The sequence below is a fragment of the Gymnogyps californianus genome, chromosome 10, assembly GCF_018139145.2.
Source record: "Gymnogyps californianus isolate 813 chromosome 10, ASM1813914v2, whole genome shotgun sequence".
Lineage (NCBI taxonomy): Eukaryota > Metazoa > Chordata > Aves > Accipitriformes > Cathartidae > Gymnogyps > Gymnogyps californianus.
In genome coordinates this window covers 30,077,622-30,091,489 of record NC_059480.1, presented here as the reverse complement: position 1 = coordinate 30,091,489, position 13,868 = coordinate 30,077,622, and the positions used below count along the sequence as shown (strand labels likewise).

General features: G+C 40.4%; 1 protein-coding gene across 3 annotated transcripts; it reads left to right on the top strand.

Annotated features, from left to right (window-relative positions):
• Nucleotides 1–38: 38 nt before the first annotated feature.
• LOC127019912 (tubulin alpha-3 chain) lies at nt 39–13,233 on the top strand. Of its 3 annotated transcripts, none has more exons than XM_050902212.1 (5): nt 39–89; nt 10,145–10,367; nt 10,886–11,034; nt 11,933–12,613; nt 12,842–13,233. In XM_050902212.1, the coding sequence occupies exons 1-5, from the start codon at nt 60–62 to the stop codon at nt 13,145–13,147; spliced, it is 1,389 nt and encodes a 462-aa protein (XP_050758169.1). In that variant the 5' UTR covers nt 39–59; the 3' UTR covers nt 13,148–13,233. The 3 variants fall into 3 exon arrangements, with proteins under 3 accessions (XP_050758169.1, XP_050758171.1, XP_050758172.1); XM_050902214.1 differs by lacking the exon at nt 39–89 and adding an exon at nt 8,599–8,654; XM_050902215.1 differs by lacking the exon at nt 39–89 and adding an exon at nt 9,312–9,326.
• The last annotated feature ends 635 nt before the right edge of the window (nt 13,234–13,868 follow it).

Below are 13,868 nucleotides of genomic sequence, written 5' to 3'. Positions count from 1 at the left end.
AAACGTTCGCGAGTTCGCAAAGATGCCAAGAAAACGAAAGAGGATGCGAAGGGCAAAGCATGAGGTTGTCAGAATGTGACTTTCTGAAGGTTTGTCTTGTAGTAAGAATCTGATTTAGAAAGTAGCCTCTCTAACACGCTGAACAACATAAAAGCATATGGTAGACTACCTTATGCAGAAATAGCATGTTGTTGAGAATCGTTGAAGCATCCGTGTGTGAAGTCACCAATCATTGCCGCGGTCAGTGATAATTAAAAGCATTTTTATCTTTGCAGGATAGAGCCTTTTGAAGAATGTTTTCATGTCACTTAAGTGAAACCACTCTGAAGTTTCCTACAGCTTCTCCCCAAAATTGTAACTGAATGAGCTGTAATTTAAGTCAAATAGATTAACTTGCTGTGACCAACAACAGATGAGGAAAATAGAATTTTTCTTCTTCATTGGCCTACTGTTAAAAAAAAAGAGGATGAGTTTTAAAAGCTTCCTTTGTTAAAAACGGAATCCTTTCACCCACCATTCCAGGGTGCCATTCCATGCCATTAAATAATTGAAAAGAAATACTTTCACAAAGTCACTGAGGCAGCCACTGGTATCGATTGAAAGAAATGTCTTGTCAAAAAGGGATTTATGCAGCAGTCTTCTTGGATAAACATGGATGCTAGATGAAAGAAAATTACATAGTTTTATCAGAAGGTGCAGATTAATGTAAAAAAACCAACCAAACAAAAAACCACGAACAACAACAACAACAACAACAAGAAACCAAATCCCAGCTTTTCAATTACTTATCCTTAAAACTTTGCCAACAAATTTTGTATTAAGATTATCATCAGGGCAAACTGTCCCAGCATTAAAATCTAATGTATCTGATGTATAAATTCGTTGACTTATAATAGATTTGCCAGACTAACTTTGTCAGAGGCAAAGACAGTAAAAGAAAACCCAGATTGTTAGATTGATCTTTGACAGAATTTTCTTCTATGTGAATACATAATTTCTCCTCTTCGGATTTATACAGATATTGCCATGGTCCTAGATAGTTTTAAGGCTGACTTATTCCATCTTTTAGAAGCCAATTTTAACTTCAGTATACAGAGATCTTTCAAACAGAAATGTAGTTTTCTAGGCAAGACCCTGTTCTTCATTAAATTACTGACACATTCTCACAGATTCAGTGGTTCAAGATGGAGTTTAAAATCTGTCCATGTACCTGTTTTGGTCAGTGCAAATTTGCAGGTCCATAAAACTATTATAGCTTTCACAATTAAAGCTATATACTTACAAGGAAAACTATAATAAGACAGGATCCTAGGAAACTATTTATTAGACTTTTTTTGGAAGGAAAAAAAAGGAACATTCTCCCACAAGGACTTGCACATTCATCAAAACCAACAGTGACAAAGAGAGTCCATGTACAGTAATTTTCCAACAGCAGCTCTTCTGCAAACTGGACTGGTTCCCACTTGCTTCCTAACTCTTAAGCAAAGCATGTGGCAGAATGAAGGGAATCCTACTCTTGGGCAAGCCAGGAGATCCGGGAAGTGGAGTCTTAACACTGAGCTTCCAACATCCACAGTTCCATGAAAACCTACAACAGAGAATGTCTTGCAGTCAGAAATGCTAAGACTTGCACAGTTCACTGCTCTCTCCCTTTCACATATAACTTCAAGATTGCTACACATTTGAACAGGAACAATTTTAAATAGCAAAAGCCTTTCAGAAACGCTTTTCTTCATTCATTTATACTGTTTACTCTCCCCATACTGTTTCCTTAGACTCCCCCCCGCCCTGTAATTTTTCTTCTTTCATACAGAGCTTGCAAGATTTTTGTTATCTTCTCTTGAATATACCAGAAACACAGACTTAGTCATCTATAAAATAATAGCATATTCCAGTCTGGTTGTTTTCCAATCTGATATGATCAATGTGGCCGAGACCACAAAGATCAGCACACACCATATCCTATAAAAGGTTAGGCTTATGTCCTGCCTGTGTTTTCAAAAGGGCTGTATTTTCTGCATCAGGAGTTCAGTAGCTACAGACAAAATATCTGGCAGTGATGGAATATCAAGTCCTTTCAGATTTTTTTAAGGGATATTTTTTAATCATAATTTCTCTTGAAGAATACATGAAAAAGGCTGCATACATGGTCCCTCTTAGAGGCCCTATACTACAGCTGATATTTTTGAGAACTTACTTTCTCAGACTCATTCCCTAAAGTGAAAGGAGTGGTCTACAATGACGCCTCCTCTCATTTCTCCCTATGTTGATGCTAAACATTTTTTCCATCGTTACCATAAGATGGCAATGCTGCATAGGCTTATTTTTTCTCTTCTGTGCCACAGTCATTGCTATATGTGTAGGAGAACTGCCTTTTAATAAAGATTCACGTCCACAAAGAGCCAAGGGGAAAAATCTTCCTGAGCTCACATGACCTAGAATGGTTAAGATGTACATGGCTAGAATGGTTAAGATGTACAATAAATTCTGTAACTAAGAGTATATAAAGGAGTTGATATGTATAAAAGGATAGAAGGCAGAGTTGAACACAGTCAAGTCAGTCAGTGGTAAACGGATAATTTTATAGTTTAAATTTAAATGCTATCTTGGCATGTATCTGCACAACTCTTTCCAGCAGAGAGTAGAATGAATGGCCCCACAGAAGTTTTGCCAGTAAAACATGGAATATAGCTTTGTGCAGAATTCTAAACACCAAAGTTCATGCGAATTAAATTTGATCAGCTTGAGTTAGGCAGTGATAAGGAATAAAATGTGCATTATGAGAGGCCTAAAAGAGCTTGGCTTACTCAGTGTACTAAGACAAAGACTGAGAAATAGGATATGATTAATTTTTATACACATATCAACAGAGCAAACCACTGAGAGAGGAAAAGGATTATATAACCTAACCAAAATTGTTCACACAAGCACAAATGGTTGTAGCTACTGATACATACATTTAGACCAGAAATAGACAGAAAAGATACTAACGTGAATAGTTGGGTTCTAGATAACCCTTCCAGAAGGAATGGGACCAAAATAAATGGTTATCTTTGAGATCAATTTTTAATAGGAATTCTGTGACATAGCTGCCTCTGTCAGCAGGGAACTGTGCTCAGTAAGTCAGCATCAATGACATACCAGTAAATGTAAGAAAATTAGTAAATCCCCGTAATTTGGTACTCTCAGCAAGCCAATGGTCTGAAGATGCAGGAAGGAATGTATCTGGAGTCTTGAGACAGAGAGTGGAGTAGATCTATGGGTCACTATGAGAGAAAACAGTAGGTACCTTGGGAGTATGGCAGAGCTCAGAGAGTCTAAATCATCCTGTGGCGGTGCTTGTCTCTCCTTTGCTTACAGGAGGAGTCTAGAGCAACTGACTCACAACCAAGTTGCTCCAGTAAGCTGTACAAGTTACATGGAATGGAGAAGGGGCTCTGTCCCTGCTGTGATTCAGACCAGCTTGAACTATTGTCACATTGGGCGGGAATTTGAGGAGTACACAGCAGATTTGCCTAGCAATAATTTGACCCTAACATATTCATGCATCCCTAGGGAAAGAAAAAAATCATCTTCTTGTGAGGGACTTAAAAGCAAACAAGGTAACAAGCTAATCTGTTTTTATGAAATTATAAAGGTGGCAGTGTTCATCTTTGCATGTTTTCCATTACATTTACCTTAGAAAAACCCAAAGCACTGCAATTAGAAACACATCAGCTTAGGTTAGGCTCATGCTTAACATGAGTTAAGCATCACTCCACTGGCTTCAATGAATTAATAGCAATTTCTTCATCTTAATTTTTACCAGTTCTTATTGTTAACAGCAAATCTGTCATTTGCTTTTCTTTGAGGTTTTGTTTGGGTTTGGGTTTTTTTGTTGTGGGTGGTTGGTTGGCTGGTTTAGGGTTTTTTGTTTGGGGGGTTGAGAAAAATAAAAGGTAAACTATTGCTGTTGGTGAAAGGAACAAGATGCAACTGACTGATGTTAGCTAGCAGATGCTTCACTTCACAAATGTGTGGTACATTCATTCTAGGTGGAACCTTATTTGAAGTAGTCTCTACAAAGCCTGTTTTATTCTAAATAATGCTATGATTTCATACAGTTTAACAAGAACAATATATGAAAAGCATCCATTTTAGTCTAATTTCAGTACTGTTTTAGCTACTATTTCTGGTAAAAATGAAAAAGAGGTAATCACATTGTTCTCCTTGCTCAACAGTAAAAAAAAAAACCTATATGGAGAAATTCATTGATGATCTTTATCGTAAATATCCTAAAATCATTGCAGGGTGGGTTTTTTTGTCTGGATTTTTCTGTTTGTTTGAAGGTTTGGGGTTTTTTTTTTACAGTTTTATACTTAACACAGGAAATACTGTTAGTTACTGCACAGAGTACCTTCTTTTGCCTGCCAATTACAAAAGTATAATATAAGGAAAGGTCTAGAAATTAATAAATTAATGTAAACAATGTTAGTAATGTTAACAATACTTTAATCACTGTAATTTCCACTGTAAGAGGGAATATGTTTTAAAAAATGTAAATTACTATTGTACTCTATCATCTTGATGCAGCTGAGAATAAATGGGAGTAGCAATTTACTTGTAAAAAATTCTACACTACAAAGGAATAGATAATGAGGATTAGATCTTAAGGGTCATTAATTAATTATTAGTATAGCCTATATGGTAAGAAAGTTTGATGAATCAACAAGAGGTACTGATTAATGGAACTCCACAGTGCTATCAGATCTACTTGCATTTTATAGCTGTCCTGGTTTCAGCTAGGACAGAGTTAATTTTCTTCCTAGTAGCTGGTATAGTGCTGTGTTTTGGATTTAGTAGGAAATAATGTTGATAACACGCTAATGTTTTTAGTTGTTGCTAAGTAGTGTTTGTACTAAGTCAAGGATTTTTCAGCTTCTCATGCCCAGCCAGCAAGAAGGCTGGAGGGGCACAAGAAGCTGGGAGGGGACACAGCCAGGACAGCTGACCCAAACTGGCCAAAGGGATATTCCACACCATAGGATGTCATGCCCAGTATATAAACTGGGGGAGCTGGCTGGGAGGGGTGGATTGTGGCTCGGGAAGTAACTGGGCATTGGTCAACGAGTGGTGAGCAATTGCATTGTGCACCACTTGCTTTGTATGGTTTAATTCTTTTAGTATTACTATTGTCATATTATTATTATCATTATCATTGTTTTTCATTCCTTTCTGTCCTATTAAACTGTCTTTATCTCAACTCACGAGGTTTTTTTCCTGATTCTCTCCCCCATCCCAGGGGTGGGGGGGCAGTGAGCGAGCGGCTGCGTGGTGCTTAGCTGCCGGCTGGGGTTAAACCACGACAATAGCCTAACAAGAAAGATGTATAACTTCCTCATTGCAAACCAGTGTAACCTTCAAAAATGCTTGCTTTAGTAATTGCATTTGTGGCTTCTTCTTTACTAGATGTGCTAGTTTATAGTATTTTTATACTGTCTTCCTGTTTGTAAATTCTCTAGATTTCTAATATTTGCTAGTGAATGATAATAATTCTTGAAATCTCTCTGCCAATTAAGGCATACTCTATTTGTGAGTAATTCTATGTTTCTCCAAACAAGACGCTCAGCGTCTAAAGCGATATCTTTAGTATCGAATGATACTAAATAGTTTTGATTAGGAGGAAGGGCCCGAGCAGCATCTTGCCTAAAGTTATGTTAAAATGTATTAGACATATGGATGAAAAGTTAAGAATTATATACTCGTAAGTGTTGTCACTAGCTAGGAAGTCACTGGAAATAATGATACCCCAGGAATGATGGCGTGCTAAAAATAATGTCATGGCCACTTTTGCCCTCTCCGATTTTAATCCCTATCCCATCTTGGCCTGTACTTGAAGTCCCATTTTACTGCAGGAGAGTAAACAATAGACCTTTATTATTGGCTGCAAATGACTGGCTGATGGTTTACACCAACATAGGAATAATTTACAGATAAAATAGTAAGAAAACAAAAATGTATAAATAGAAGTTTTAAAAAATTGTGAAAGGACGTGCAAGAGGAAATGGATGGGGAGGGGGCAGGGAAAAAAGAAAAAAAATCTTAGCCAAAACATTTGAAGACCCGTAATGGGTTTAGAGATCCAATATAATAAGGATATAAAATTTTATTCTAATATAAAGTCTGTCAACCTTTACTACTCCAGTGTATTTCAGGATTCAGACAAACAAACACACATACAATCCAGATGCAAATGCACACCGAGCACATCTCTATCAGATGCAAGTTGCACAAGAAAAAACAGGAACACTGAAGTTAAGGGCACTATCACTTTCAGAAACTTATACATATTGCCTTGGTATATTTCAATTACATTAACACAATGTTGTCTAAAGAAAACTAAAGGTATTGTCCCTTCAAAGCTTGTTTTCTGTCCTGCATGCACTGAGAGGCCGGTCCAAAAAGGGCCTTTTAAAACTCTCCTGTCCTGGGCTTTAATTGTAAGGCCAAAGTCAAATTTCAACCATAAACTAGGTCATCCTTAGTACACAATTAATTTGTCTTTGCAAGCCTTTTCTACACAGCAGGCTTGAAAGGCTCCATAATAAAGGAAGTACTTCAGCCTTTGGTATCTCTGACTTAAATATAACCTCACCACTAACACCACTCTCAACTTAGGATATGATTATATGTGTGTGAGGTTATCTTATTTGCTCACTCCTAGTCCTCTATGTATTAAAGACCTTAGCAATAAACCAGCCTAATCCACAACATAACCAGAGATACAAACATACATATATTTAAATTATGTACAAAATACTGTCTGTAAATGAAAGCAAGTCATGTCATAGATCTCCTTCAGCTCAATATTCCATAGCAGTATCAACCCTATAAAACTAACAGAAATTTAAAATGGTAAAAACCCTATTGTTAGATTCTTGAGTACAACTGGGAAAAATCTGTTTAGTAAGAATATGGCCATATTTGCACCAGTTCCCAGGTATAAACTGCTTTTCTAAAAAGGTTAAAAAAAAAAAAATCAAAATTATAGCAGGAACTGGGCATTAATTTCAGTTTTAAATTGCTCCCTCAGATGTAGCTTTAAATGCAATTGGTTGTACATTATGGAAAACCTCATATAAAAAACTGTATAAAACTTGCATTGGAACAACTGAAATCTCATAGAAAAATATGCTAGCTTCAGTCTTAAAAAAAACCCCAACAAAACACTATTGAGTTTTGTAGTTTCTTTTGAAAGGTTTTATTTTCTCCTAGAACCACAGATACATAGCTTGTATTTTGCAGAGAAACAGAACTTAACTACCCCAAATAACCTGAAATCAAGCCTTGTGGGCAGACCCCTGAAACAAAGAATGTCTTTTGCTCAGCACAGCATTTTTAAAATACGGAGCAAGGATACAATTTACAGGAATAGAATATGAATAAGTTGACATTTATAATAACACATGGAATTTCTTTTCCCATTTCAACTTTCAGGCAGCTCTCGAAGTTTTTTCTTCAACTTTCATTCACTCTGTCATAATAATCTAGACTGAGTATTTCTATTGTACAAGGCTGTTAATAAGCTATGCCAAGTTAAAAAAAAAAAGTCTCAATAGAAAAAAAAAAAGGCTTATTTGATTGCAATGCCTTCCTGTCCAATCTTGACTAGGAGTACATTAAAATAAATGAAGACTTCTAGCTAGATTTCTGTGAGATTTCTGTTGGCCTGTTAGGCAGAACTAACATTACAGAAAAATAATCTCTGCTGCTAGTCAAAAAAATGCAGAGCATTTGCTGCATTTCATGGACCAACCTGGTCTCCTACTCCAGCCTCATGTACCCGCCAGGAAAAACCTCCGTGCAGGAACGCTACACGGGGAGCATTACAGGGGATATGTTGACCACTGGAAAAGAAGTAAGTTTTGACAGAAAGGAGAGGCAGAAAGAGGACAGAAAGGGAGGGAAAAAAACCACCTGTGGCATGTCTGCTACTCCAGAAAGCAACTGCATGTTCTCACTTCAACTCTGGACATCCAGCTTCACCTATCCAGCTGCTGGTCTTTTTCTGCTAAAAGGCATTTCCAGGCTGTCAGAGGTCTCCTCTCCCCGTCTGGAGCTGCGCACAGGCACTCATGCCATTCCCCTGCCAGGCGGCAGCCTTCTGGCGGCCTCGAGAACGGCCATGACCGAAGCATGCCCCAGCCGAGCCAGCGCTTGGCAGCCCTCCCCGCCTCCAACCACTCGCCTCCAGCAGCCGCCGGAGCCGGTGCGAGCGGAGCTGCTGACGACGAGCCCGCGCTGGGCTTTCACCACAGCCCTCACGGCAGCGGGTAACCCCAGCGCACCCTGAGGCGCCTCCCCACACCCCACTTTACCGCCGCGAGCTGACACCCCACCCGCGCGCCCAGTGCAGCTCAAGCCCCGCCCCCTGGAGACACCCCTGCTCGCGCGCTTTCGGGCGCGCATGTGGCCCCACGTGGGGAGAAGAGCGCCCTCGGCTAATCAGCGGTCTCCGTTCGCCTCTAGACCGCCCGGGTAACAGCCAATGGGGAGCCGGCACGCGAGGGCGGGGGGCTCGAGGCGGTTAGCCGTCGCCAGTTGGTGCTGTTGGGCAGGCGGCGGTGGACGTGCTGTGGCGCAGCCGGAGTTCCTCAGCTTAGCGAGGCGTCATGGTGGGGAACGGGGTCCTCGCGGCCGGGGAGAGGAGGGGCATTTGGGAGAGCTGCTGCTGCGGCAGCCTGGGGAGTTTATGGCCGCGTGTGCTGCGGAAGGACTTGCAGGCCGTCTCTGCGTGAAGCCCCCGCGGTAGCAGTAAGGCAGAAGGACTGGGGAGGAGGGGAGAGATTAGTGTAAGAGTTAATAGTTCGGGGGAGGCGAGGCATAGAAACTGGCCGGCGGCTAGTAAGACAAGAGGTGTAGAAAAGCAACGGACGCCAGTTCGTAGCGGGCGCCTCCCGCGCGGAGAGGTGAGGGGCAGGCTGAAGCGTGAGGCAGGCGGCAGAGAGACGGCGGGAAACAGCGTGGCGGCAGCCGACCGGATCCTTCCGCCGTCGCTGGGCTGCCTTGGCGCGCAAAGCCGAAGAGGCTTGCGCGTAGCCAATCAGAGGAGAGGAGTGTGGCCGGGAGCCAACGGCACCGCGTGCTGGGCAGCGGCGGAGGGGCGGGGCCGGCGGTGGTTGCGGGGAGCCCCTGGCGCCGGCTGCGAGGGCAGCATGGCGGCCACACGCCAGGGAGCGGGAGGCAGGCGGCGAGAAGGCTTTGGAAACTTGGTGCCACCTGGATGGAGGTGGAAATAAGCACAGAGTTAGTCTCGCTGGCAAAAGACTTCTGACAGAACCACGGGGGTGAGAATTAAAACATGGAATTGAGGATACAAGTTCTGATGAAGCTATCAAGAAAACAGGAAAGAGCAGCCCAGACACCCTACTTTTCCACGTCTGCTTTTTCCTAGATGCACTGTAACAGTAAGCTAGAAAAACAGCTTATTTCCATGTCTGGTGTAAGACAAAATTGAGGTGTTGAGAGATTAAACATACATGGCACAGTAGCTTAGACTCAAAGGAGCTGGCTAAAAGCGGGCAGATAACGTCTGATTGGGACTCTCAGATGATTTCACAGAGGAACTCAAATATGTGTGTATTGCCAGGGGCTAGATATCTGTGCTTATAAAGGAAAACATACTAAGTGGTCCTGTGCAGGAAAGATTTGTGCAACAGTTAGCCAGTACGTGATTTGGCAACAAATCAAGGAAATTTGGGGAAATGTGGAAAATTCCACATTTACAGGCATCACTATATAAAGAAGTCTTACAAAACTAAAGGAAGGTGAAAAAGAGACTAGGCAGAATATTAAAGATCTAATATGCGTGCAGCATGGTAAGGGATGATGAATCTGTATTCACCCTGTGTGTTCTTAGAGACTATGTTGTCTTTAAGATCTTCCAATATTCTCAAAGTCAGCCCAGATCAGCTAAGGTGAGTAGAGTCTTGTCAGCGGCAGACAATTTGATCAGTTAAATTGTCACTGGAGCAACCAAGGAATACTGCAGCAGAGAAGGACCATGGAAAGATGCAGCCCACAGATAGCTAGTTATTATGCAAATAAAATCTAGAAGACGGGTAGCTCCATATCTCATTATCATTGTTCTGTTTTTAATTTGCAGCGTGAATGCATATCCATCCACGTTGGTCAGGCCGGTGTTCAGATCGGCAATGCATGTTGGGAATTGTATTGTCTTGAACATGGGATCCAGCCTGATGGTCAAATGCCTAGCGATAAAACTATCGGAGGTGGAGATGATTCATTTAACACTTTCTTCAGTGAGACGGGAGCTGGTAAACATGTTCCCAGAGCAGTGTTTGTGGACCTAGAGCCAACCGTAGTTGGTATGTACCTAACATTGAAGATCTTCAGTGTAAAAGTGAAGATTCCCTACGGTCTTTTTTGTTTGTTCAGAACACTATAGATTTTAAAAGATGTGTGTCTGGATGCCATTTTGACATTTGAGGTTATTGTTATTTGAAAGAAATGAAATAATAGTCTACAGGTAACAACATTTGGAAAATAATAGAACTTTTTTACAGTCTGTATAATCTTTCTAGACTGCTGCACTGCATCCAGAGTTTTGTTTAATTGCTATCCGGAATCTTGTCTGTACCTGTAATGTAGTTTTCTGAGTGACCTCTCTGTTCTCGGGTACAAATACTGCTTTGTGAGTGCCTGATGTTTTCCCCTAAACAAAGGGGCTGAAGTTGTGCCAACTTCTTAGGCTAGTCAGACAAGCTGCGTATAGTCAGGGATGCTGTCTACACTCTTTAGACGTGCGCTTGGTGTGTAGTCACTAGGGAGCACACATAGAACTGAACAGATCAAATTTATGTTGTGGTATTTTGGTTTTTTGTAGATGAAGTACGTACAGGCACATATAGGCAGTTATTCCATCCTGAGCAGCTCATTACTGGGAAAGAAGATGCAGCCAATAATTATGCCAGAGGCCATTATACCATTGGAAAAGAGATTGTTGATCTAGTGCTAGACCGCATTCGCAAACTGGTAAGAACTCATGCTGCAAGTCAGTATTTAAAATAATTGATACAGCTCTATAGCTATCTATAATGATGGTTTGCTATGTTTTTTCCCTAAGAATTTTGTGCATAGTTGATTGTTTAAAACAAAACTTTTATCTCCTTGCTCCTCCCCCCCAGTTAAATAAAAATTCAGTCAGTAAAACTTAAATTTTTTTAGGCTCTGAAATACCATTATCTGAAAGTATTTTAAGGATACCTCAGAAACATATTATAAAAGCCTTAAACAAGTGTAACAACACTGTTAGACTTTTTTGTTTGTTTGCTATTTTCAGTTTGAATCATGCCATTATGTGTCGCGCAAAATATTTCTAGTAGCCTGAACCTCAGGTTTTGGTTGAATGCTTAGCAATTTTAATTACTTCTCTAGTTTTTTTTATCTTGACATTGCATTGTGAGAAACTCACGTAGGATGATATGATTCAAAGTGACATAGTGATTGTCTACTTAAAATTACAAAAATAAAAAAACCCTTGTTTTCAACATCTAATTGATATTTGCTGAAAGCTAGAGTGGGAACATAAAGAGATTCTAAAGCTGTAACCCGGCTGTAATTTATAGCAACTTGTCACAGTGGTGCAGAGCTGCTCTCGCTTATAGTAGTATTAAAATGGCATCAAAGACAATAAAGCAACTTTTAAATTTTAAAATACTATTCAGAAAAAGTTATGCAGAGGCAGTGGTACTTCCGAGTAAAAGACACGCAAGAAAAAAGGAAGACCACCTTTCAAGAATGCTATTTTTTAAATTATAACAATCTAAAACTAACAAGAAAGAAATGCTTTTGAATGATTGTTTCAATACTGCTTTGTCCAAAATCATCAGTAACTTTTTTTTTCTCCTACTTTTTTCCCATCCCATTATAGGCTGATCTGTGCACAGGGCTGCAAGGTTTCCTTATCTTTCATAGTTTTGGAGGAGGCACTGGTTCAGGGTTTGCATCTCTGCTCATGGAAAGGCTCTCTGTTGACTACGGCAAAAAATCTAAACTAGAGTTTGCGATTTATCCAGCACCACAAGTTTCCACTGCTGTGGTGGAACCCTACAATTCAATTCTAACTACCCACACAACCTTAGAGCATTCAGACTGTGCCTTCATGGTAGATAATGAAGCCATTTACGATATCTGTCGTCGTAACCTTGACATTGAACGTCCTACGTATACCAATTTAAACCGATTAATTGGGCAAATTGTTTCATCCATCACAGCTTCACTGCGTTTTGATGGAGCCCTCAATGTAGATCTGACAGAATTTCAAACTAACCTTGTTCCGTACCCACGAATCCATTTCCCCCTGGTAACGTATGCCCCTGTCATCTCCGCTGAGAAGGCGTATCACGAGCAGTTATCTGTGGCTGAAATCACCAATGCTTGTTTCGAACCAGCCAACCAGATGGTAAAATGCGACCCTCGCCATGGCAAATACATGGCCTGCTGTATGTTATATAGAGGTGACGTTGTTCCCAAGGATGTCAATGCAGCTATTGCTACTATCAAGACTAAACGTACCATTCAGTTTGTGGATTGGTGCCCCACTGGGTTCAAGGTACGTGCGTAGCTTTTTAAGTGCTCGATGTTTGAATTATTAGGAATTGTATAGTATTCAGAGGTAACAGTCGTTCTACAGTGCTGTAATGTCCCTGTTAAATATTTCGGTGAAGTGCAAAATAACTGTAAGCTATTTTATTTTTTCGTAACCATGGTGATTTTTGATTGTTAACAGAAGTCTTTAAGCCTTAGCACTGAAGGAAAGTTTTCATTTGTTTTCTTGAAGGTGGGCATTAACTACCAGCCTCCCACTGTGGTGCCGGGTGGTGACCTCGCAAAGGTGCAACGGGCTGTGTGTATGCTGAGTAATACGACTGCTATTGCTGAAGCGTGGGCTCGCCTCGACCACAAATTTGATCTCATGTATGCTAAGCGTGCCTTTGTACATTGGTATGTTGGGGAAGGAATGGAGGAAGGAGAATTTTCTGAAGCCCGGGAAGATCTGGCTGCCCTTGAGAAAGATTATGAAGAAGTCGGTGTAGACTCAGTAGAAGCAGAGGCTGAAGAAGGAGATGAGTATTTAGAAAACTGAAGTCTGGAAAAATGTATTAAAAACCAAAGAATTGCAGAACCCTGTTCACTTGTTTGATTGTTTTCAAATAAAGTTTTAAAGGTTCTACCTTCTATTTTTTTCTTCTTTGCTATTAAGTAAGGACCATTTGAGATCGCAGGTTTTGGTAGCATCTAGTCATGGGCAAATTGTAGAAGAAATGAGGAAATTGTGTGCGCTTTCTGGTGATCCCAATGTGTTCTGAGCCATACTCTCTTTGATTTTTGGTTTCTCACGAGCAGGAAACTGCTTCTACTCCAGGTTGTTATAGTACTAACACCACTGTTACTGTTCCAAGCCTGTCTACACAGCACAAAGGAACCTAATCTTTCCTAAAGACATTTTCCCAGTAAGGCTGGCTTCACGGAAGACTTATGTTAAAACCTTCAAAGTTAGTTAACTGAGTAATACTGTACTCAAGTAATGTACCTGGCTAGTTATGGCAGATGCCATTACGCTTTTGAACAGAATTAGCACTTACCAGGTTACTTGCTAACGACATAAAACTTGCTGCTTTAAAAAAAAAAAAAGGTGGTTATGCAGAGAAAAAAGTTAAATTTTCCAACGAGCGCATCCCCCTGCATTTGATTGAAATAAAAGGAAAATAAAAGAGCAGATCTGCTACCTGCTTTAGAAGAGCATTATCATTTTTTACATTCTTACGTTGGCCTAGTAAAAAAAAATTCTAATGTCCTTAATGGTA